This window comes from Oncorhynchus masou, chromosome 24 (assembly GCF_036934945.1).
Source record: "Oncorhynchus masou masou isolate Uvic2021 chromosome 24, UVic_Omas_1.1, whole genome shotgun sequence".
Classification (NCBI taxonomy): Eukaryota; Metazoa; Chordata; class Actinopteri; order Salmoniformes; family Salmonidae; genus Oncorhynchus; species Oncorhynchus masou.
The window spans coordinates 59,560,910-59,583,438 of record NC_088235.1 but is presented as its reverse complement, the minus strand read 5'-3'; the positions used below and the strand labels follow the sequence as shown (position 1 = coordinate 59,583,438).

The 22,529-nt window shown below is 43.6% G+C and overlaps 1 protein-coding gene across 1 annotated transcript in view; it reads right to left on the bottom strand.

Moving 5' to 3' along the window:
* LOC135512408 (tight junction-associated protein 1-like) overlaps positions 1–22,529 on the bottom strand; it is a 131,664-nt gene that overhangs the window by 42,427 nt on the left and 66,708 nt on the right. The window contains exons 3-5 of the mRNA XM_064934413.1: positions 18,738–18,789; positions 10,072–10,266; positions 6,057–6,085 (exon numbers count right to left, since the gene is read on the bottom strand). Of these exons, the coding sequence (XP_064790485.1) occupies positions 6,057–6,085; positions 10,072–10,224 (182 nt within the window). The 5' untranslated portion in view covers positions 10,225–10,266; positions 18,738–18,789. The remainder of the gene's footprint in view (positions 1–6,056; positions 6,086–10,071; positions 10,267–18,737; positions 18,790–22,529) is intronic.

Sequence of the window (22,529 nt, the reverse complement as noted above, 5' to 3'; positions counted from 1 at the left end):
CTCTAATTAAAATAAGCATAGGCTGGTTGAGAGGCAGAGGCAGTTTAAAACTCTTGATGCACAGCGACGTTCCAGCGGAGAATGGGAAACTATTCCTGGCCGAGCTGGACTTTTTCTGACATGTTCCCCATTCGGAGGGGTGTGGTGGAAGGAGGGAGGGAGAGAGAGGAGGAAGACTGTCCGTCAATCGACGTGTCGGTAATCCCATTCATCTGAGAAACACATGTTGGGAGATTTGCTCCTCACAGTCCTCTGCAGCATATGCAGTAGACCAACAGCCAAGATTCAGCCATGACAAAACCGCTCTACTACTGGGGAGACAGAACATGCTCTAGCCTCTGTAGAGGCTTGGTGCCTTGAGGAATTCCAGGGCAAGAGTGGGCAACTGGGCGGTACTCATTAACAGCAGCACTCAGCACAGGTCCGGTTATATTCAGTCAAACACTGGTCAGCACCCAGAGAATAATTCAACATCCCACATGAGCACAAGGGGCATCTAGGCCAATCGATTATGTTGCCTGTGTGCCACAAAGCAGCTTACCAGCATTTCCCACCACAGGGAAGAGAGAGGGAGGGAGGATCCAACAGCCGCTACGTCAGCGGAAATTCATTATGCATTTGCAGTCTGATGCCCATACATGTGGATAGTGGCCTGACAACATTTACCCTAGCACGCACGTCACAGCTTGTTCATTGACACCAAAGGGCACTTCACTTGTAGCGTACCACAGAGACAGAGACTGCGCTAGACTTCACTGTGAGAGGATAAGATGAAACTTCAAAGACACAGGCACTGTGACACACACACACTTGATAGATTTAGTAGTAATTAGCTGAGTATAGGGATTCCTATGGGAGAGGAAGTGGAGGAGGACAGGAGGACTGATGGAGGTGAGAGTGCCATCTGTAACTAGAACTAGTGGTCGGTCTCTGCTTTGACTCATCATTAGCTGTGTGGCAGCAGCAGGTGTGTGCTTTCACAGCCAGGACTGCCGAGGCTCTCAGGGAGGTCCGGCAGGGAGATGGCACTGATCACAGAGATTCACTCTGAGCCCAGTCTGGGGTGGGAGGAGGGTTGTGTGGTTGACAGATGTTGGTGCTAACAGCAACCTGCTCCTCTTCCGTTCGCCCACCTGTGCAGTGCCCATTCGAATACACCGCAGGGCCGAGTCATCATCGCACCAGATGGGATCTCCCACATCTCTATGAACCCTCCCTCCGTTCCGTCTCAGTGCTACTGACGCAGAGGCTGGGTGTCTGAGGGTGTATTCACACTTGGTCACTTTCAGCCAATTTTTGTGAACTAAGTGCGATTCGCTTATTTTTTGGTGCAGCGTGAAGAATCCAAAGGAACTCCGACCCTTCAAAAGAGCCCACGAAGCAAACCGAACTGAGACCATCTCGAGAGTTCGTTTCACTTGAATTCCATGGTCCGGTTCCCTATTTTTTAGGCAATGTGAACACAAAGCTCTGCAGGTTCCCTTGTCATTATTCCCGCATACACACTAGATTACTGCAACGCCATTTCCCCTGCCATAACCCTTCACATTGGTGCCACAAAATAGAGAAGATGATATGTAGGGTCGTATTCATTATGCAAATTCTGTTGCGAAGCATTTCTTAAACGGAAGCAGACAGAACGGGGAGAAACCTACCTGAATTTGTCCAATAGAAACTCTTGTTTTAGTTCACTGTTTGGCCAATGATTACACCCCAGGTTCGCCGAAAAAAACTTGTGCTGTTTTTGGATATTGATTAGCGATCTTCAAGGATGCACAGACAGTAAAAATGTTTGAGTTTTTAGTTCAGATTATTTGTTTGGTATATGTGATCTATAGACTAAGAGCTTCATAAACTGTTCATTCGATTGTGGGGTTTAAATAGTGTGAGAAGAAACCAACATATTTGGTGAGAATCACAACATTGGGTACAAAATCATTTCTAGCTCTTAAAAGGGGCCCACAATGGTGTACAATTTTCAATTACAGCATTATTTAATCAGTGGTTATTCTTATGCTATTTATTCTGTTACCAATAATATACTATTAAAATAATACTATTTTAATAGTATTTTCTGATTGCAAATATTATGTCTCACCTTTTAACTAAATGCAATATTTGCTATTAAAATGTACAGTGCATTTGGAAACTATTCAGACCCCTGGACTTTTTCCATATTTTGTTGCGTTACAGCCTTATTCTAAAATGGATTACATTTTTATTTCCTCATCAATCTAGACACAATGCCCCATAATGACAAAGGGAAAACAGGTTTATAGAAACATTAAAGTTTAGACACACCTACCTATGGGTTTTCCTTTATTTTCACTATTTTCTACATTGTACAATAATAGTGAAGACATCAAAACTATGAAATAACACATATGGAATCATGTAGTACCCAAAAAAGTGTTACATCAAAATATATGTTCTATTTGAGATGCTTCAAAGTTGCCACCCGTTGCCTTGATGACAGCTTTGCACACTCTTGGCATTCTCTCAACCAGCTTAACCTGGAATGCTTTTCCAACAGCCTTGAAGGAGTTCCCACGTATGTTGAGCACTTGTTGGCTGCTTTTCCTTCACTCTGCGGTCCAACTAATTCCAACCATCTCAACTGGGTTTAGGTCGGGTGATTGTGGAGGCCAGGTCATCTGACGCAGCACCACATCACTCTCATTCTTGGTCAAATAGCCCTTACACAGCCTGGATGTGTGTTTTGGGTCATTGTCCTGTTGAAAAACAAATGAAATCCCATCTGGTTTGCGCTTAGTGGGAATATCACTGCAGAAAGCTGTGGTAGCCATGTTGGTTAAGTGTGTCTTGAATTCTAAATAAATCAGTGTCACCAGCAAAGCACTCCCAAACCACCACCTCCATGCTTCACGGTGGGAACCACACATGCAGAGACCATCCATTCACCTACTCTGCATCTCACAAAGACAGCGGTTGGAACTAAAAACCTAACATTTGGACTCAGACCAAAGGACAGATTTCCACCTGTCTAATGTCCGTTGCTCGTGTTTCTTTGCCCAAGCAAGTCTCTTCTTATTGGTGTCCTTTAGTAGTGGTTTCTTTTCAGAAATTCAACCATGAAGGCCTCTGAACAGTTGATATTGAGATGTGTCTGTTACTTGAAATCTGTGAAGCATTTATTTGGACTGCAATTTCTGAGGTTGGTAACTAGTTAACTTATCCTCTGTAGCAGAGGTAACTGTGGGTCTTCCTTTCCTGTGGCGGTCCTCATGAGAGCTAGTGGTTTTTGCAATTGCACTTTCAAAGTTCTTGAAATTTTCCTGATTGACTGATTTGAATTTCTTAAAATAATGGACTGTCATTTCTCTTTGCTTATTTGAACAGTTCTTGCCATAATATGGAATTGGTATTTTACCAAATAGGGCTATCTTCTGTATACCACCACTTCCTTGTCACAACGCAACTGGTTGGCTCAAATGCATTAAGGAAAGAAATCCCAAAAATGAACTTTTGACAAGGCACACCTGATTATTGAAATGTAATTCCAGGTGACTACCTCATGAAGCTGGTTGAGAGAATACCAAGCATGTGCAAAGCTGTCAAGGCAAAGGGTGGCTACTTTGAAGAATCTCAAATATAAAATATATCTTGATTTGTTAAACACTTTTTTGATTACTACATGATTCTATTAGTGTTATTTCATAGTTTTGATGTCTTCACTATTATCCTATAATGGAGAAAAATAGTTCTAAAAAAATAGGTCTCTCCAGAGATGTTCAAATCGCCACTCAAGGACATTGAGAATTGTCCCGAGGCCACTCCTGCATTGTCTTGGCTGCGTGCTTAGGGTCGTTGTCCTGTTGGAAGGTGAACCTTTGCCCCAGTCTGAGGTCCTGAGCGCTCTGGGGCAGGTTTCCATCAAGGATCTCTCTGTACTTTGCTCCGTTCATCTTTCCCTCTCCCAGTCCCTGCCGCTGAAAAACATCCCCACATCATTATGCTGCCACCATCATGATTCACCATAGAAATGGTGCCAGGTTTCCTTCAGATGTGACGCTTGGCATTCAGGCCAAAGAGTTCAATCTTGGTTCCATCAGACCAAAGAATCTTGTTTCTCATGGTCAGAGTCATTAAGGTGCCTTTTTTCAAACTCCAAGCAGGCTGTCATGTGCCTTTTAGAAAGGAGTGGCTTCCGTCTGGCCACTCTACCATAAAGGCCTGATTATTGGAGTGCTGCAGAGATGGCTGTCCTTCTGGAAGGTTCTCCCACCTCCACAGAAGAACTCTGGAGCTCTGTCAGAGTGACGATTGGGTTCTTGGTCTCCCCCAATTGCTCAGTTTGGTCAGGCGGCGTGCTCTAAGAAGAGTCTTGTTGGTTCCAAACTTCTTCTATTTGAGAATGATGGAGGCCACTGTGTTCTTGGGGACCTTCAATGCTGCAGAAATGTTTTGGTACCTTTCCCCAGGTATGTGCTTTCGACACAATCCTGTCTCTGAGCTCTTTGGACAATTCCTTTGATCTTATGGCTTGGTTTTTGCTCTGATATGCACCGTCAACTTCAGGACCTTATATAGACAGATGTGTGCCTTTCCAAATCATGTCCAATCAATTGAATTTACCACAGGTGGACTCCAATCACGTTGTAGAAACATCTCAAGGATGATCAATGGAAACAGGATTCACCGGAGCTCAATTTTGAGTCTCATAGCAAAGGATCTGAAAACTTAAGTAAATAAGCTATCGGTTTTTATTTTTAATACATTTGCAAACATTTCTAAAGACCTGTTTTCGCTTTGTCATTATGGGGTATTGTGTTTAGATTGATGAGGAAAACAACATATTTAATCCATTTTAGAATAAGGCTGTAACATAAAATAAAAAGTCAAGGGGTCTGAACACTTTCCGAATGCACTTGAAGTAGGTATATTTCGCTGTTCCATAACACATTCTGATGGAATGGCTTGTCCTGCACTTCGTAAAAACCCACAGTACATTGAGTGAATGTTGGAAAAAGATCTTGGTTCCTCTCCAAACATAGCAATGTGAATGCAAAGAGGACTCGGACCACAAAATAGATGAAGTGAACTGGCAAAAGAGTTGAGTCCTCTTATAAAGGCAAGGGCAGTGTGAATACAAAGAATAGTTATTTAGCTTATTTTTACCCCCTTTATTCTCCCCAAATTTCAATCGTGTCTCATCGCTGCAACTCCACAACGGGCTCAGGAGAGGCGAAGGGGGTTGTCATGCGTCCTCCAAAAAAAATTACCCTTAACACCCGCCAGCTTAACCCGGCAGCCAGTCTGCACCAAAGTGTCAGAAGAAACACCATTCAACTGGCAACCAGGGTCAGCCTATAGGTGCCTGGCCTGCCACAAGGAGTCGCTAGGGCATGATGAGCCAAGTATAGCCCCCCCTCCGGCCAAACCCTCCCTTAACCTGGTCAACAATGGGCCAATTGTGCGGTGTCCTATGGGACTCCCGGCCACGGCCAGTTGTGACACAGCCCGGGAATGAACCTGGGTCTGTAGTAACGCCTCTAGCCCTGCGGCATTACTACAGTGCCTTTCATCCCCTGCGCCACTGGAGAGGCCCAACCCAGCGTTCACTTTAAAGAGGACTGGGATCGGTTGTTTTAAAGAGGACTACATGTAAAAACACAGAGTGTGGCCTGTCCGGCTTCCTCTCCCCAGAAAGCGTCTAGACCGGAGCAGCTGGGGGGTTCCAGTGAAAGGCTGGCTGTGGCCATGGCTCGGTGCCAACCTGGCTGTCCACTATAAGCAGCCTATCTACCCACTGCCAATCAGGTCTTGCCACCCAGGGCTACAGCTTCACACACAGTAAAGACAGAGTTATACAGTACACTGTAGAGGTGTCAACACTGGGCTCAAAGTGAGGCAGCCAAATAGACACAGAAACCCATCGCCAAAGAACCATGCCAAGACATGCATAAGTTTACTTTTTTCTGTTTGTTTAAACTAAGTCAAAATTGGGAAGTTTCAATCCTGTGGCTGAAGCATTTCACAGAACACACAACATATATTTACCAAAGTAAGCATAAGGAGATAAAATAACCACTTACTTGATCCTGTCTGCATCTGATAAGGAGTCCTGCAACAACAGAAACATCCCATTACATTTGGCCATTGTGGATATGTTTGCAACAAAACAGAGATTTTGCTGGACTGGCTGTAATTTCCTGAGCATAAAGCATTGTCAAGAAAAAAAAACATAAAATCTCAGCTGCCCTAGCAAACTCTGCCATATGGGGGAAAACATTGGTAATTACTTTTAAAAAGGCTATCTACAACCTTGAGGCATTGACCGAGACGGGCAGTGAGCAGACCTTGGAAAAAGCTGAGACGCACTCTGACAACAATCCACAATGTCAACAATCACTGGCTTTCAAGGTAGAATTGAAGCATAAATTGTACACAGGTTCTATGTTTATAATAAAGAATTTTGCACTGCACAGATTCCTTGGTAGTTTTCAGTGTTAGCCACATTTCTGTTGAAGTCAAAGGTTTACAGAGATGAGCAGCCAGGGCATAAGTTTAAATTGTGTCTCTCTTAGCTGCATAGGTCAATAAGTACACGACTCATGGAGCTATGAAATCAATTTGACAGCCCCTGTCATTCTGCCAACTAAAAAAGCCATCCGTTTACACAGAGGGGCCATCTGCACATCTACAGCACTTAAGAGGCTAGTTATCAGCATTAGATTTAAGAATATGGTAGTCTCATCTCTGTAGGATAATTGCACTTTAATAATTAAGAATAATCGTTAGAGGCATAATTTAAAAAAAAAATATTTGGTCCCCACACGTTGTTATTCGATTTTCGTCATTGCAGAACCAATTATATTTTTGTAAACCTAAGTTTGTCTTTATTTTCTAAATTAAAATAGTAAACTGCATGGACAACATTTTGGCACTCCGGAGCTAGAACTTGGTTGCACAGCCTTTGGCCAAGATAACAGCAGACCAACTCTTATTTTAGCCATCTTTGAGCTTGCTGAACCTTTCTACTGGCAATTTTGCAGATTTTCAGCAGCAAATTGCTTTAATTCTTCAATGTTGGAGGGGTAACCTCCACCAACTGCTGTTTTCAGCTCTTGCCATAGGTTATGGCCTCTCCTCTGGCCAATCCAGAACAGTCCACTGTTTTTTATTGAACTATTCCAGTGTGCTTTTGATGTTTCTTTGGAGTTGTCCTGCTGGAAGACCCACAACCTTCAACAGAGACAGCTTTTGGACACAAGGTTGAACATTACACTCAAACACCTTCATAATTGGCTGATTTCATGATGTCACACATTCAAGGCTCACAGTACCAGAGGCAGCAAAGCAACCCCACAGCATTGTCGAACCTCCCTCATGTTTGATTATAGGGAGGGTGTACATTTCTTTGAATGCTTCATTTTTCATGACGTCACACATTCAAGGCTCACAGTACCAGAGGCAGCAAAGCAACCCCACAGCATTGTCGAACCTCCCTCATGTTTGATTATAGGGAGGGTGTACATTTCTTTGAATGCTTCATTTGGTTGTTGGTTAACATAGGAAGACCTCACTGTGGAAGGAGACACAAGAAAGCCCGATTGATGCATGAAACCCACCTAAACCAGCCTAAATCCCGGAGGAAATGATCTATGGACTAATTCAACTAAATTGAAGTTCTTTGACTATAGAGATCAGTGCTGTATTTACTGATGACTAAATTAAGTTTTCAATTTAAGAAAAACACCCTCCCTACAATCAAACATGGGGGAGGTTCGACAATGCTGTAGCATTGCTTTGCTGCCTCTGGTACTGGGTGCCTTTAACGTGTGCAAGACATGAAATCAGCCAATCATGTGTTTTGGGGTCCTGTGTTCAACCTAGTGTCCAAAAACTGGGTCTCCATTGATGGTTTTGGGTCTTGCACCAAGCCAACGACCCCAAACACGCACCAAAAAGCACCCAGGAATGGTTCAAAAAGAGATGTTGGACTGTTGGAGTGGCCAGCAAAGAGTCCAGATCTGAATCACATCCATAACCTATGGCAAGAGCTGAAAAAAGCAGTTGGTGGAGGGCACCCCTCAAACTTTGAAAAATTAGAGCAATTTGCTGCTGAAAAGTAGGCAAAATTATCAGTAGAAATGCCCAGCAAGCTCATTGGTGACTCCAAGAAGCATTTGTTGGCAGTTATCTTGACCAAAAGCTGTGCAACCGAGTACTAGCTTGCCAAAAATGTGTCCATTTGTCTTAAGTTAACAAAAATAAAATTGGTTCTGCAATGTTGACAATCGAATAACAAGATGAGAACAGACACGTTTCAATTTCTAATTATTTTAGAATTAAAAAAAAAAAAAAAAATTAAGAAAAGTGAAAGTGTGCCAATATATTTGGCTGCAACTGTAGCTAGAGCAGAATACCGTACAATAAAATAAAGATATCTAAAAGTAAAATGATAGACTCACATGACACAGCTGCACAAGACTGAACTTTTCGGTTTGGATTGAACTAGAATGCTGGCTAGTGAATGCCACTTGAACGCTCTTTCAAGCCATCTAGGGAGATGACTTACCTTCCGTTAATGGCGAATGTAATTTCTATTTATAATATAACTAGAGTTGTAGCTAAGCAACTCGCAGGTTGAATCATCTCTCGACACAATACACAGAAATTGGTTGAGAAGGCTTCCAATTATTTTTCTGGAAGGCGTACAACAATGAACGGGGGGAAGAAGGAGAAATTCTCCTCACATACCTTGATCTGTGATAAAATTGAAAAAGAGCTGTGTTGTGATACAGTTGTCACTTGTTCCCTCTCAGATTGAGGAGGCTGGGGCACGTATTTAGCTGTGGGTCTACTCATAGTGTCTTTGTGCTGTGTCCTGGTCTCCAGCTGAGAGGCCTGGTGCTGTTGTTGCTGGTGATGCTCCCCTTGCCGACTCTTGTCCTCCCAATCAGTCTCACTGCTGCGTCGGGAGCTGGAGTCCCCTCCACCCCCCACATGACTGTAGATGGGCCCCTCCATTTTGGGCCTTGCTCCCTCTCGATGGGGGTCTGCCCTGAGAGGGTCTGCCCTGCGCTTCTTTGCATCCTGGTCGGGGCTGTCCTTCCTAAGGGGGATGCGCCAGGTCTTGGGCCGGCCCTCTTTGTCCTTCCTGGAAGGCCTGTCCCTGTTCAGCGCCGAGGACCACTCGTCCCACGGCCGGCTCTTCTCAGATTTCCTCTCGGCTCCTCGCTTCTTCACTTCAGGAGTCTGGGGGGCATTCTGTGACTGGTGCTGGTTACCCTTAGCTGGTCTTGGGGCCTCTTGCTTTTTTCCACCCAGCATCTGCATTCTGGCAGGGCAGATGACCCTAGTGGTGACATCATTTAGGAAGTTGGAGAATTTCAACTTATTTTCCAGAAACTGTATCTTTCTCTCTGAGGGCGCTGAGCTGGATGAGGTAGAAGATGGGGAAACCTGTCTGATAGAAGAGGTCTTGCACAGATCCTTCCTCTCAGTCTCCCTGTCCAGAGACTTGCTCTCGGGTTTCCGGCCACGGCTCTGGCCCAGCATTTCAACAGACTTGGACTTCCTGAGGTCTGAGAAGTGTGCGCCCAGCTGGTTGGGCTGCTTTAGGATCCCCTTAGGAGGGAGGGCCGGTCTCTGGAAGGATGTCTGCTGGTGGTGCTGACCACCTCTGGGCACCAGGATCTCTGCATTGTCCTTGAAGGCCAGCGAGCGCTCCATGCTACGACTGGACTGGGCTATGGAGGCGGAGTGGCCACCTCTCTGGGAGTCCTCTGAGCTGAGGTCCTCGTCTCCAGATAGAGCGAGTAAGCCCTCACTGCGGCTCAAGAAGTGGCTCGTCCCCTGTAGATCCCTGGGTGTCTGGTTGGCAGTGACGCCCACGGTGATACCTCCATGGCTGAAGATGCGGGGTGGGGGCAGGACGGTAAGCTCCAGGCTAGACAGGCTGGAGACATCCAGTTCGCTGTCCGAGAGCAGAGACCAGGAGGGGGAGAATATATTGCGGCCCTCAGGACTAACTGGGCATTTCGGGTAGGGGTCTGTGAACCTTGATCGCTGAAAACCTGGGGTATGGTTTGGAATGCGAATTACCTGGCAGGGGTCAGGCAGGTTAGGGCCAGCGGTGTGGGCAGGCAGCGTGCTCCCACTAAGGTCCTCTCGAAACAAGGGCAGGCTGTTTCGTGTCTCGCGGTGCTGAGGCGGAGCCTTGCGGTAAGGCTTCCTGGCCGGGGCAGCGCTCGTCATCCTTGGCGTTCAGCGTCAGTCTGTCTGTCCGTTCTGTTATTCCTGCCAGGAGACAAGCATTAGATGTGGTGGAAGTAGCAGCAGCCCTGAGTCCTGCTCTGTGCAAAAACCCAGCTGTAAAGGTCTGTGTCCAGTTCCCCAGTCTTTCTCTCCCTCTCTCACACAACCATTCTCTCTCTCCCTGGCTCTCTACTCTGCCCGCTCTCGCTCTCTCCTAAAGTGGCTGCAACGAAAAAGTGGTTTGAATCAATAGGGCTTTGAGAGCAGCAGCATTGGACAGTAAAGAAAGTGGCTGCCTGGTGCAGACTGTTAGTGGTGGAGAGTGGAGGGAGGGGTTTGGGATGCCACTTCAAATGAACATCATACACATGTCAATTTATGTGTTGTGATGTGGAGGGCTTTTAAAATATCTGCTCTCAGAATTCTGCCTGCAGAGTATGTGTATATGTGCAATAGAAAGAGAGGAAAATCTGAGCATGCCCTCAAGCCTACGATTGATTACAAGCAGAAGTGTGTTTCCAATAGAGGAACTCTTAAACTCCAGTCCACGGGCTGGCAGAATTGATTATAGTGGGCTAAGTTTAGAATGGGAAAACAAGCCACATTCGTTGGGGGGGGGGGGGGGGGGGGATTCATTTCCTACCAAAATCTAAACCATGGACCACAAGCACACACTGATGCACCGGAAGGTACTTTTACGAACACAGGCACACCGACACCCACACACACACTAGTGGTCATAAATGACTAAAAAGCTTAAAGCTGAACAAGAGAAGGACGCGTCACTATATCCATTCTGATTGATAACTTGGCTTCCGCTGAGTCACTCTATAGCCCTGTGGATCCAATTGCCAGTGAGTGGAGAAACACCATAGAGCTGCCTATGCTTCCTGCCAGCACAGACTAGGATACTGTAGTCCTCTCTATATCCATTATACAATGTTGCTCATGCCAGTCTGATGCACTCATTGCAGTGTAAGCCATAGAAATCATTTCAAGAGGTTCAGATAGAAAAAAGGTAGATTGAAGGACAACCATTTGTATCCCTGATGAGAGCATTGTGAAATAAATAATGATTAGGAAAACGTTATTGTGGAATATAGTAAGGTCTCAACCCCCTCTTCAGTCTAACAGTGTGTTTTTACCAGATAAAGGCGTCAGCAAGAGAAGTACTGCCTCCGTTCATTTTCAGCGAGGGCACGCTGAGAAATGTGCAGGGGATTGTGGGAAGGTGAGCGGTGAGAACCCTGCTAGCAGAGCAGTAGAAAAAGTTGAGCTCTACTTTATGCAAATTTCACACAACCACCATTGCCAACTGAGGAGCAGATGTTTGCTTGATTATCTTCCGTTCATGAAACATAGTTCTGCATGTAATGTTATCTGGGCAAGCAAAAACAAAAAAAGATGGAGGAAAGCCAATCACCGCTATGTCTTGTTTTCCAATTCTATATAAAGTTGCGATGCTAGAATACAGACAAAATCAGAAGGTCAATGGGATGGAGTAAGATTGCAGAGAGATAAAACATTATGGAGTCTTAAAGGAGGCCTGGGTAAGGCCAAAATGTCATATGCCAACTTCGATTAATTATTTCTCAATTATGCTTTTAGATACAAAATGTCAAACGTCAACAATCCATCCTCCAAATGACCATTCAATTCATTACATTTTGTGAAAATCCCCCAAATCAGTATTTATTTTCTGATGGGTCTTGTATGTTAAAGCTCTGCCTGAAAAACACCATTATTATAACTGACTAAGGCCAAGTTTACGATATCTTATAAAAGGAAGTCAAACTTCAGCTTATCAGAGATGAAATCACTTACAGTGAATCTGAAGTGACAGCCCTCAATTGGAACATGAACATTTTGGAATGCCATTTACCTAAAGACAGTATTTGAATGAGACACAGGGGGTCTGGGTAAATGAGTGCACAAGTTAATCAGCCTTGGAATGAATGATCAGATGCAATTACAGCACAGAGCCAGTCAGGTAAAGGAATCGTGAGTGTATGTCTGAAATTACAGCACATCAAATGAAATGATTCTGATTAAAAGGAGGATGACATCTCAATAGTAGTTGCTAGCAGGTACAGCGGTATTTAGAACAAAGTCAAATTGAATACAGCACACTATAGCAAAGCAGAGTCACTGACATACTCGTGTACGTGACATGAAATCTAATAAACTATTCTGAGCTGATGCATGATGATACTGACATGCTGCAAGAGATTAAATAGATGCCACAAGCCGACATCATTGAAAAGGAAAAGGCGCAACACTCGCACACCATAAAACATTCATTGTTTTATTTATGGTAATATAAGCAATGTAAAATATGTTTTCGAAAATATATATATATATTTTTTTAAAGATTTTCACACCACAAAATCCCATTTTCTAAAACGACTTGAAAATAAACTAAACGGCATCATCATTATAGGAAAACACAGCTCTTCCACCTTAAAATAATGACACACAGGAGCAGATACATATTTTCCATTTGTCACATCCCTAATATCTTCACGTTTAAACCGCCTTTTTTTGTAATCATCAGTTTTTCATCAAAACCATACGAAAAGGTCAGAAAATTCCACGTCTCAATTCACAATCCTTCTGCCAGCAACGGTTTGGGTCTCACACTGCGTCCCTTTCAAAAAGTTTAAGCCTTGCACCTGTACTACCATTGCTGCAAAGTAGGGTGCACAATATATCGGTGAACATATTGGAGTCGGCCGAAATTAGTTAAAAATGCCAACATCGGCCCGATGTCTAGTTTAAAGAAGATGTGCAAAACCGATGTCAAAGCTGACGTGGATACCTATATAATGTAGGTGGTACATGATGTAATGACACCACATAAAAAGTTGGAGCAACACATGCAACACAGCATTCCTAACCTAGCCCACAATGTCTGCTGTGTGGAGTGAGCATTCAACAAGTCCAGCAGTCATTTGAAAGAGTAAGAAAATTTAAGCGAGACAACTCAAAGGCGAAATCCATTAAAGCCAAGATAATGGAATTCATTGCCATTGACAATCAACCGTTCTCTGTCGTGGGTGATGTTGGCTTTCGACCGACTGGTCGAGCACCGGTACACACTACCAAGTGCGCTATTTTTCAGACGTTGCCCTACTGGAGTTTCACAGTAAGAGAGTCACTGCTATTAGCTTGTCAACATACATACTATGGAACGCCGTTTGGGTTATTTGTGTGTCAAATAATATACAGTAGCACTGTCAAAGCTGTAAAAAAAAGGCTGCAAACAAGCAAACACCGGCCACAAACAATGTGTTTACAATACCGCGTTGGCAATAAAGCATCATTTGTTCGACCGCAACTTCTGGGGTAGCTAGCTTTAGCTTGGTACCTAGCTAGCACCAATACAACCAGCCTGAAAACAATGACCAGCAGAAACTGCAGTCATTTTCATTATTCTTAGCAATGATTTAGGAATCCTTGTAAGTATTAGCTAGGTTGCCACTTGTTTGCCTATTGAAAATTAACTTCAGTTCATGAATATAAATAGCTAACCAGCTACTTAACCCTTTTGCCCAAAGCTAACGTTATAAGCAACCAGCTAGCTTCATCTGGCTAGTGAGGCTCGACTGGACCGGATTGTGTTGTGAAGCTAGCCACAATAAGGATTAGGCACAATAGTGGAATTTGCGGTTTGCCTTCAAAATAAAAGTATATAATTGACAGTGATGCAAATGAATACAAATAGTAGAATTATGCCATACTTTGATTTAAGGCTAACTGCAAATCCACTATTGTGGCTAGCTTCACATAGATGGGTCCGACCACCATTAATCAAATAACTGTCTTGTAAATTAGGGTTATTTTAGATGACACCTAGCTATGCTACTATAACAAATTGTGTAAATGTGCTATGTTTATGGGGAAGAACATTGTTTGCATCCATGAGCTAGCTAGCTTTTTATGACCAGCACTGTAGGTGTGCGAGCTAATTTTACCAGCATCCTAGCATACTTATCGATGAACCGTTGTGACAGCGTAATCAATGTGCATTAACTACGTAGAAAATTAATGAATGTGTTAAATTATGTGATGTGCTGTCATATTCAGGTCCTGATTGGTCAAATAGTGTTATTTGACACGTCAAATAGTGTATCTTTTTTGACACGCAAAGACCGAAACGGCGTTTCATAGAAATCCTGGTTCAGACTGAAAGGACTAAACAAATTAACAATGAAACAGCACAGCAAGTAAATTGAAAGAAATAGGTTTTGATTGTTTTTCTGGTAACAGGGACATACGTAAATGCCAACAAAATAACTTTTTGGTCAGTGTGGTGTGCGTGTAACCTTTATTTAACTGGACAAGTCAGTGAAGAACAAATTCTTATTAACAATGACGGCCTACCCCGGCCAAACCCGGACGACGTTGAGCCAATTGTGCGCCGCCCTATGGGACTCCTAATCACGGCCGGATGTGGTACAGCCTGGATTTAAACCAGGGACTGTAGTGACTCCTCTTGCATTGAGATGTAGTGCCTTAGACCTCTGCATCCATGTGTGTGTGTTAACTATTCAACTGTACTACAATGCTTAAAAGGCCGCTAAATCGGCCAAACATGTCATATCGGTGCATCACTACTGCAAAGTTTACACTTCCTCATTTAACTTCTCAAAGAATTGCCATACAGGACTTCACTGCTGTCGCTTGCCTTTCTCTGCCATTTTTCCAACTGTTAACAATGATGGAGAGTCGACATTTCCCATTTCTGAGTGTTAAGATTCGAGTCCACAAGGAATTGACTCCTAAGATTCAGTATTTTGGGTACGGAGGATACAGATTAGTTGCCGTACTTCCAAGAACAAACACCTGCATCATTCATAGCAAGCTAGCTAGGGATGGAGAGAGAGGGGAGGGGTACAGTATAGGCAGGTCGGCCACCAGACAGACAGCGTCAGAACCATGTACTAGGCCTATCTATCAGCAAACAAACACTGTATCTCACAATTTCTTGGCTTGCAATGTTTTGCAACTTAAGTACAGCAGGGCCTTTCATCAATGAATAGGATATTCTACAAGCACAGAATGAAAACCTAACACACACTCGCATCATAAGCAAAGAGAAAGAGCTGGCGAGCCATCGCAAGGGAGAGAGGGGAGGGTGCAGGCAGAAAGAACCGTGCACATGCAGTGCCTTCGTAAAGTATTCAGACCCCTTGACTTTTTCCACATTTTGTTACTTCACAGCCTTATTCCAAAATGTATTAAATAAATAACAATTCCTCAGCAATCTACACACAATACCCCAAAATGACAAAGTGAAAACAGGTTTATAGAAATGTTTGCACATTAGGAGGGGTGCGTCACTTGAGTGGGTTGAGTCACTGACGTGATCTTGCTGTCCGTGTTGGCGCCCCCATTGGGTTCATGCCGTGGGGGAGATCTTCGTGGGATATAGCCTTGTCTTAGGGTAGTAAGTTGGTGGTTTGAATATATCCTTCTAGTGGTGTGGGGGATGCGTTTTGGCAAAGTGGGTGGGTTTGTATCCTGCCTGGTTGGCCCTGTCAGGGGGTATCATCGGATGGGGCCACAGTGTCTCCCGACCCCTCCGGTCTCAGCTTCCAGCATTTATGATGCAATAGTTTGTGTATCGGGGGGTTAGGGTCAGTCTTATATCTGGAGTATTTCTCCTGTCTTCAAATCAAATTTTATTAGTCACATGCGATGAATACAACAGTGAAATGCTTACTTACAAGCCCCTAAACAACAATGAAGTTTTAAAAAATACAGATAAGAATAAGAAATAAAAATAACAAGTAATTAAAGAGCTACAATGAAATAACAATAGCGAGACTATATACAGGGGGGTACCGGTACAGAGTCTATGTGCAGACGGTTAGCTGAGGTAATATGTACATGTAGGTTATTAAAGTGACTATGCATTGATGATAACTACAGAGTAGCAGCGGTGTAAAAGAGGGAAGGGGGAGGGCAATGCAAATAGTCTGGGTAGCCATTTGATTAGATGTTCAGGAGTCTTATGGCTTGGGGGTAGAAGCTGTTTAGAAGCCTCTTGCACCGAGACTTGTCGCTCCAGTACCGCTTGCCGTGCTTAGCAGAGAGAACAGTCTATGACTAGGGTGGCTGGAGTCTTTGACAATATTTTGGGCCTTCCTCTGACGCTGCCTGGTATAGAGGTCCTGGATGGCAGGAAGCTTGATTCCAGTGATGTACTGGGCCGTTCACACTACCCTCTGTAGTGCCTTGCAGTTGGACGCCGAGCAGTTGCCATACCAGAGGTGAACAAACCAGTCAGGTTGCTCTTGATGGTGCAGCTGTAGAACTATGACCTGTTATGGAACCCTGACCTGTTCACTGGACGTGCTACCTTGTCCCAGACCTACTGTTTTCGACTCGCTTACTCCACCGCACCTGCTGTCTCTAACTCTGAATGCTCAGCTATGAAAAGCATTACATTTACTCCTGAGGTGCTGATCTGTTGCACCAGCTACAACCACTGTGATTATTATTATCTGACCTTGCTGGTCATCTATGAACGTTTGAACATCTTGGCCATGTACTGTTATATTTTCCACCCGGCACAGCCAGAAAAGGACTGGCCATCCCTCAGAGCCTGGTTCCTCTCTAGGTTTAGCCTTTCTAGGGAGATTTTCTAGCCACTGTGCTTCTACATCTGCATTGCTTGCTGTTTGGGGTTTTAGGCTGGGTTTCTGTACAGCACTTTGTGACATCGGCTGATGTAAAAAGGGCTTCATGAATGTATGATTGATATTAAAAATAAAAAACTGAAATACCTTATTTATATAAGTATTCAGACCCTTTGCTATGAGACTTGAAATTGAGCTCAGGTGCATCCTGTTTCCATTGATCATCCTTGAGATGTTAAAAAAAACAATTGAATTCCAGCTCTAGTAAATTCAATTGATTGGGCATGATTGAAAAGGCACACACCTGTCTATTTAATGTCCCACAGCTCCAAAACAGGATTGTGCCAAGGCACAGATCTGGGGAAGGGTACCAAAACATCTCTGCAGCATTGAAGGTCCCCAAGAACACAGAGGCCTCCATCATTCTTAAATGGAAGAAGTTTGGAACAACCAAGATTCTTCCAAGAGCTGGCCACCCGGCCAAACTGAGCAATCGGGGGAGAAGGGACTTGGTCAGGGAGGTGGTCACTGACAGAGCTCCAGAGTTCCTCTGTGGAGATGGGAAAACCTTCCAGAAGGACAACCATCTCCGTAGCACCAATCAGGCCTTTATGGTGGAGTGGCCATACGGAAGCCACACCTCAGTAAAAAGGCACATGACATCTCGCTTGGAGTTTCTCAAAAGGCACCTAAAGACTCTCAGACCATGAGAAACAAGACTCTCTGGTCTGATGAAACCAAGATTGAACTTTTTGGTCTGAATGCCAAGCGTCACGTCTGGAGGAAACCTGGCACCATCCCTATGGTGAAACATGGTGGTGGTAGCATCATGCTGTGGGGATGTTTTTCTGCAGCAACGACTGGGAGACTAATGAAGCAAAGTACAGAGAGATTCTTGATGAAAACCTGCTTCAGAGGGCTCAGGACCTGAGACTGGAGCAAAGGTTCACCTTCATACAGGACAACGATCCTAAGCACACAGCCAAGACAATGCAGAAGTGGCTTCGGGACAAGTCTCTGAATGTTCTTGAGTGGCCCAGCCAGATGCCGGACTTGAACCCAATCGAACATCTCTGGAGAAACCTGAAAATAGCTGTGCAGCAACACTCCTCATCCAACCTGACAGAGCTTGAGAAGATCTTCAGAGAAGAATGGGAGAAACTCCCCAAATACAGGTGTGCCAAGCTTGTAGCGTCGTACCCAAGAAGACTCAAGGCTGTAATCACTGCCAACGGTGCTTAAACTAAGTAAAGGGTCTGAATACTTATGTAAATGTGATTTGTTTTTAAATAAATTTGCAAAAAAATCTATAAACCAGTTTTGGCTTTGTCATTATGGGTGTAGATTGTAGATTGACGAGGGAAAAAAAGCTTAAAATACATTTTAGAGTAACAAAAAAATGTGGAAAAAGTCAAGGGGTTTGAAAACTTTTCTAATGCACTGTATATTTCGGGGCGGCAGGTAGCCTAGTGGTTAGAGCATTGGGCCAGTAAGGTTGCTAGAACGAATCCCTGAGCTGACAAGGTAGAAATCTATCGTTCTGCCCTTGAACAAGGCAGTTAACCCACTGTTACCCGGTAGGCCATCATTGTAAATATGAATTTGTTCTTAACTGACATGCCTAGTTAAATAAAAGGTTTAAAAAAAAATCTTGGTAATCTCCCTCTCGCAATATCTAGACTTGCATTCCTCGCAAAGTAACCTAAAGTTCGCCTCTTACGCTCCAATTTTATTTAAGCTAGTTAGGCTATAACAAGGTACATAATATGGTTGTGATAACTGCACTGTGATTTTATACTGTACTGTGCTAAACATACTGTACTGAAATAAATCTAGATATAATGATTCTACGAAAAATAAGCACCATACCCAAGTTATTCCAGCGATGTCCTCATCCACAGGTTCCTAAGTCACAGGCATTCTGAAACACACAAAGGAGCAGGCTGAATTTAGATCAAAAGGGTTAGAGAAAAGTAGCCAATAGTTAGCGATTTCATTTCACACGTGATAGAAAGGATTCCGTGCATGTGCTGCTATGCTGGGTTCCCTCCTCTAGAATCGTGAAGCACCAGGGGACTCACTCACCTGAGACAACCCTACAAACATTCTGTAATGACGTCCACTGGGATTTGAGTGGCATTGTTCACAATAACAGGTTTCAAAAATGGGTCACTGAAAATCCAAGAACTTTTCACACACTCAAAACTGTTCTGAGGCCCCCTCCCGAAAATGTTCAATCAAATATTGAGCAGTGTGACACAAGTGGAAATTCACACATGGTTGACAGCAGGACTCTTCCCACAACATTCAGTGCTCCACTTTTCTGATCTTCAATTACCTTTAGTTGGTGGCAGTTATATACTGAACAAATATATAAAACACAACATGCAAAAATTTCAACGATTTTACTGAGTTACAGGTCATGAAGGAAATCGGATTTCACACGACTGGGCAGGGGTGCAGCCATGGGTTCGCCTGGCAAGGCATAGGCCCACCCACTTGGGAGCCAGGTCCACCCACTTGGGAGAAAGGCTCAGCCAATCACTATTCGTTTTTCCATACAAAGGGGCTTTAAAATAAGACAGAAATACTCCTCAGTTTCATCAGGTGTCCAGGTGGCTGGTATCAGACTATCCCGCAGGTCAAGAAGTCGGATGTGGAAGTCCTTTTCTGGTGTAGTTATACGTGGTCTGTGTTTGTGAGGCTGGTTGGACGTACTGCCAAATTCTCTAAAACGACATTGGAGGCAGCTTATGGTAGAGCAATGAACATTCAATTCTCGGCAACAGTGTCTTTACTGTGTCGCCACCATCCTCGATGCTAGGTACCTGGACCGCTACTTCGATGCAGACTAGTTATGTTAAATGTTAAACACAGCTCGATGGAAGATGGAAACGGACACATTGACAGTGCGCCCCGAGTTAGAGGACCCATGACAGCTAATCAAATGGCTACCCAAACTATGCATTGTTTCCTGCCACCCACCCAACAACCGCTCTTTTAAGCCGTTGCTACTCTCTGTTTATCCTCTATGCATAGTCACTTTAACTTATCCTACATGTACATATTTCCTCAAATAGCCCGACTAACCGGTGCACCCGCACATTGACTCTGACCCAGTACCACCTGTATATAGCCTCGCTACTATTATTCTTTATGTTTTTGTATTTACTTATCTATTGTTTACTTCATACCTTTTTTTAACTTAAAAAATGCACTGTTGCTTAAGAGCTTGTAAGTAAGCATTTCGCTCTAAGGTCTACACCGGTTGTATTCGGCGCACGTGAAAAACAGAGGTGAAACTTCACTGCTTGACATGTATGATGAAATCCGGGTTGAGAATGAAACGACTGAACAAATGAACAATGAAACAGCACAGCAAGTAAGTGAAAGAAATATGTTTTGATGATGTTTTACTGGTAATGGGGACATACGTAAATGCCAACAAAATAACTTTTTGCTCAGTGTGTGCGTTTCAACTATTCAACTATACTAGAATGCTCAAAAGGCCGCACAAAATGTAAATACCAGTGTAAGGTAGCGTATGTTTAAATGGAGAATACTCTAGTTTAACACAGCGAGTGCTTCATATTGCTGTAAGATCTCTTATATATTTATTTATTTTTCTAAATAAATCCAGCTTAAAACAACATTTTAAAATGGTTTAACTACAGCTTTCCAGTTAAATATTTTCCACTACCTCTTCTGTTCTCTCAGAGTCTATCTGCCTTGACCTGATCCAATACAATATTTATTCAGTGTAAAAGTGCTCTTTCTTTTGTGCCGTTCAGGGCCTTTTGCTGTGGATAAGCAAGCCCTGCAGGGGGATGTGGCAGAGAATAACACATGAAGGCCTGTGCGATGGCCGCCAGCCATGCGTGACAATCAGCCGGTGGTGCTGTTGAATACAGCCTCATGCGCATACAGACACACACGTGTTTGCACTTTGCAGACTTGTATGCGCACACACACACACACACACACACTTCAGTTCCAACACAGTCGCACACTCTCCAATGGCACTACCTCAGACCACCATCATCGTATCTACCCCACAGGCTGAGACACAGCAAGGCCATTACTCATCATAAAGTATTCCATGTTTTAATAAAATCTTCACAGTGCCATGGCTAACCGGCAGGGGTTAATATTTATCTGACGACCAGAGACAGTAAAGAGGGCTGCTTCTAAAAAGTTGCACACAGCAGTGTGTGATATTTTACTAAATTGAAAATCATGATAATTACAAACTAGGAGAAAATGGAACACAGGCTGCTTTTACACAAGCAGCCCAATTCTGATCTTGATCTTGATTTCACTAATTGGTCTTTTGACCAATCAGATCAGCTCTGGAAAAGAGCTAATGTGAAAAGATTGATGCGATTGACCAATTAGTGACAAAAATCTAAGAATTGTGTTGACTGTCTAAACACAGCCATAGTGTCGTCCTCTCCAAGGTCACCCACAGTGTTTTAGAAAGGGCTCATTTACTATTGAACAAGCCAGTCAACATTAGGGAATCAGATTCCATTTTTAAAGTCTAAATTAGGCTTTCAGCCTAAGGGCACAGCTATGGGAAGAGCACTACCACAGAGCTTTATGATGTTATGAGCCATAGAAATAGAATTATTATTTTAAGAGCCATCTTTACGGCCACAATGAACAGCGGGGGCTGGTTTAGGAGAACCCTAACGGTGATGCGTTTCCTTTGCCTCTGCCCTGGCAGCACTCTGTTTATAACTGATGGGATGTTGCTCCTCCTTATCGGTGCAACCCCTGCTGTCATTTTGTGCGAATGTGTCTCGTTAGATGGCTCTTAACTCCATGTCTAGCATCCAGTTACCAGTGGTGACCCTGCTCTGTCCAACATCCTTCCATTTTCAGCCTTCTATTGACTGCTTTTAAGAGGACAATTGGCTGACCTTAACTGACATTACCTGAACAGCTGAATCGAGGAAGATGGACTCTCCCCTATATCTGGTTCCTTGCCAGGTTTCTTCCTTTCTTCTGGGAGAGTTTTTCTAAGGCTTGCTCTTGGGAGGTTAAGGCCTTAGCTTTGTTGAACTTTCTGTAACAAATTACTTTGTGAAAATTGTGCTCGACTAACAAAGTTGAATTAATTAATTGTACCGCCATTTTGCCTCAACCCAATATAGCGACCAATTAGAGCAGCTGTTGGTGCCGAGGCAATAATTGGGTGGTTTTAGGGGCAAGATGAAGGCACACAGCTTGTGTACTCAGTAGTGCTAAGCGATTAACCGACATTTCAGCAATCTTTCGGTTTTTAAACAGCTAATTGACCAAAAACATCGGTTCAATTATTTGAATTCCATTTTGTTCCGTTTTTTTCTCGTCAGCTCAATGCGCAGTTTCTCTAAAGATGAATTTGATCAAGCTCAAACTGTGCGATGTAGTTGGGAGTTGTAGTTTCCAACAGGCCAATATGCTACATACTATAGCGCAGAAAATGTGGTAATTAACTATAATCACCATAAACCATTGCGCGCCTACTTGTCTGGTCTGTGTGGAGCAAACACAGAGAGGGAGAGCAGATGCATCTCCACCTGAAAATACGTGATCTAAGTGATTAATAGTTGGTATTCAGCAGTCAGAACAGTATGCCTTATTTACTTTGAAGAACAACTAAAATAGTGATTTGTC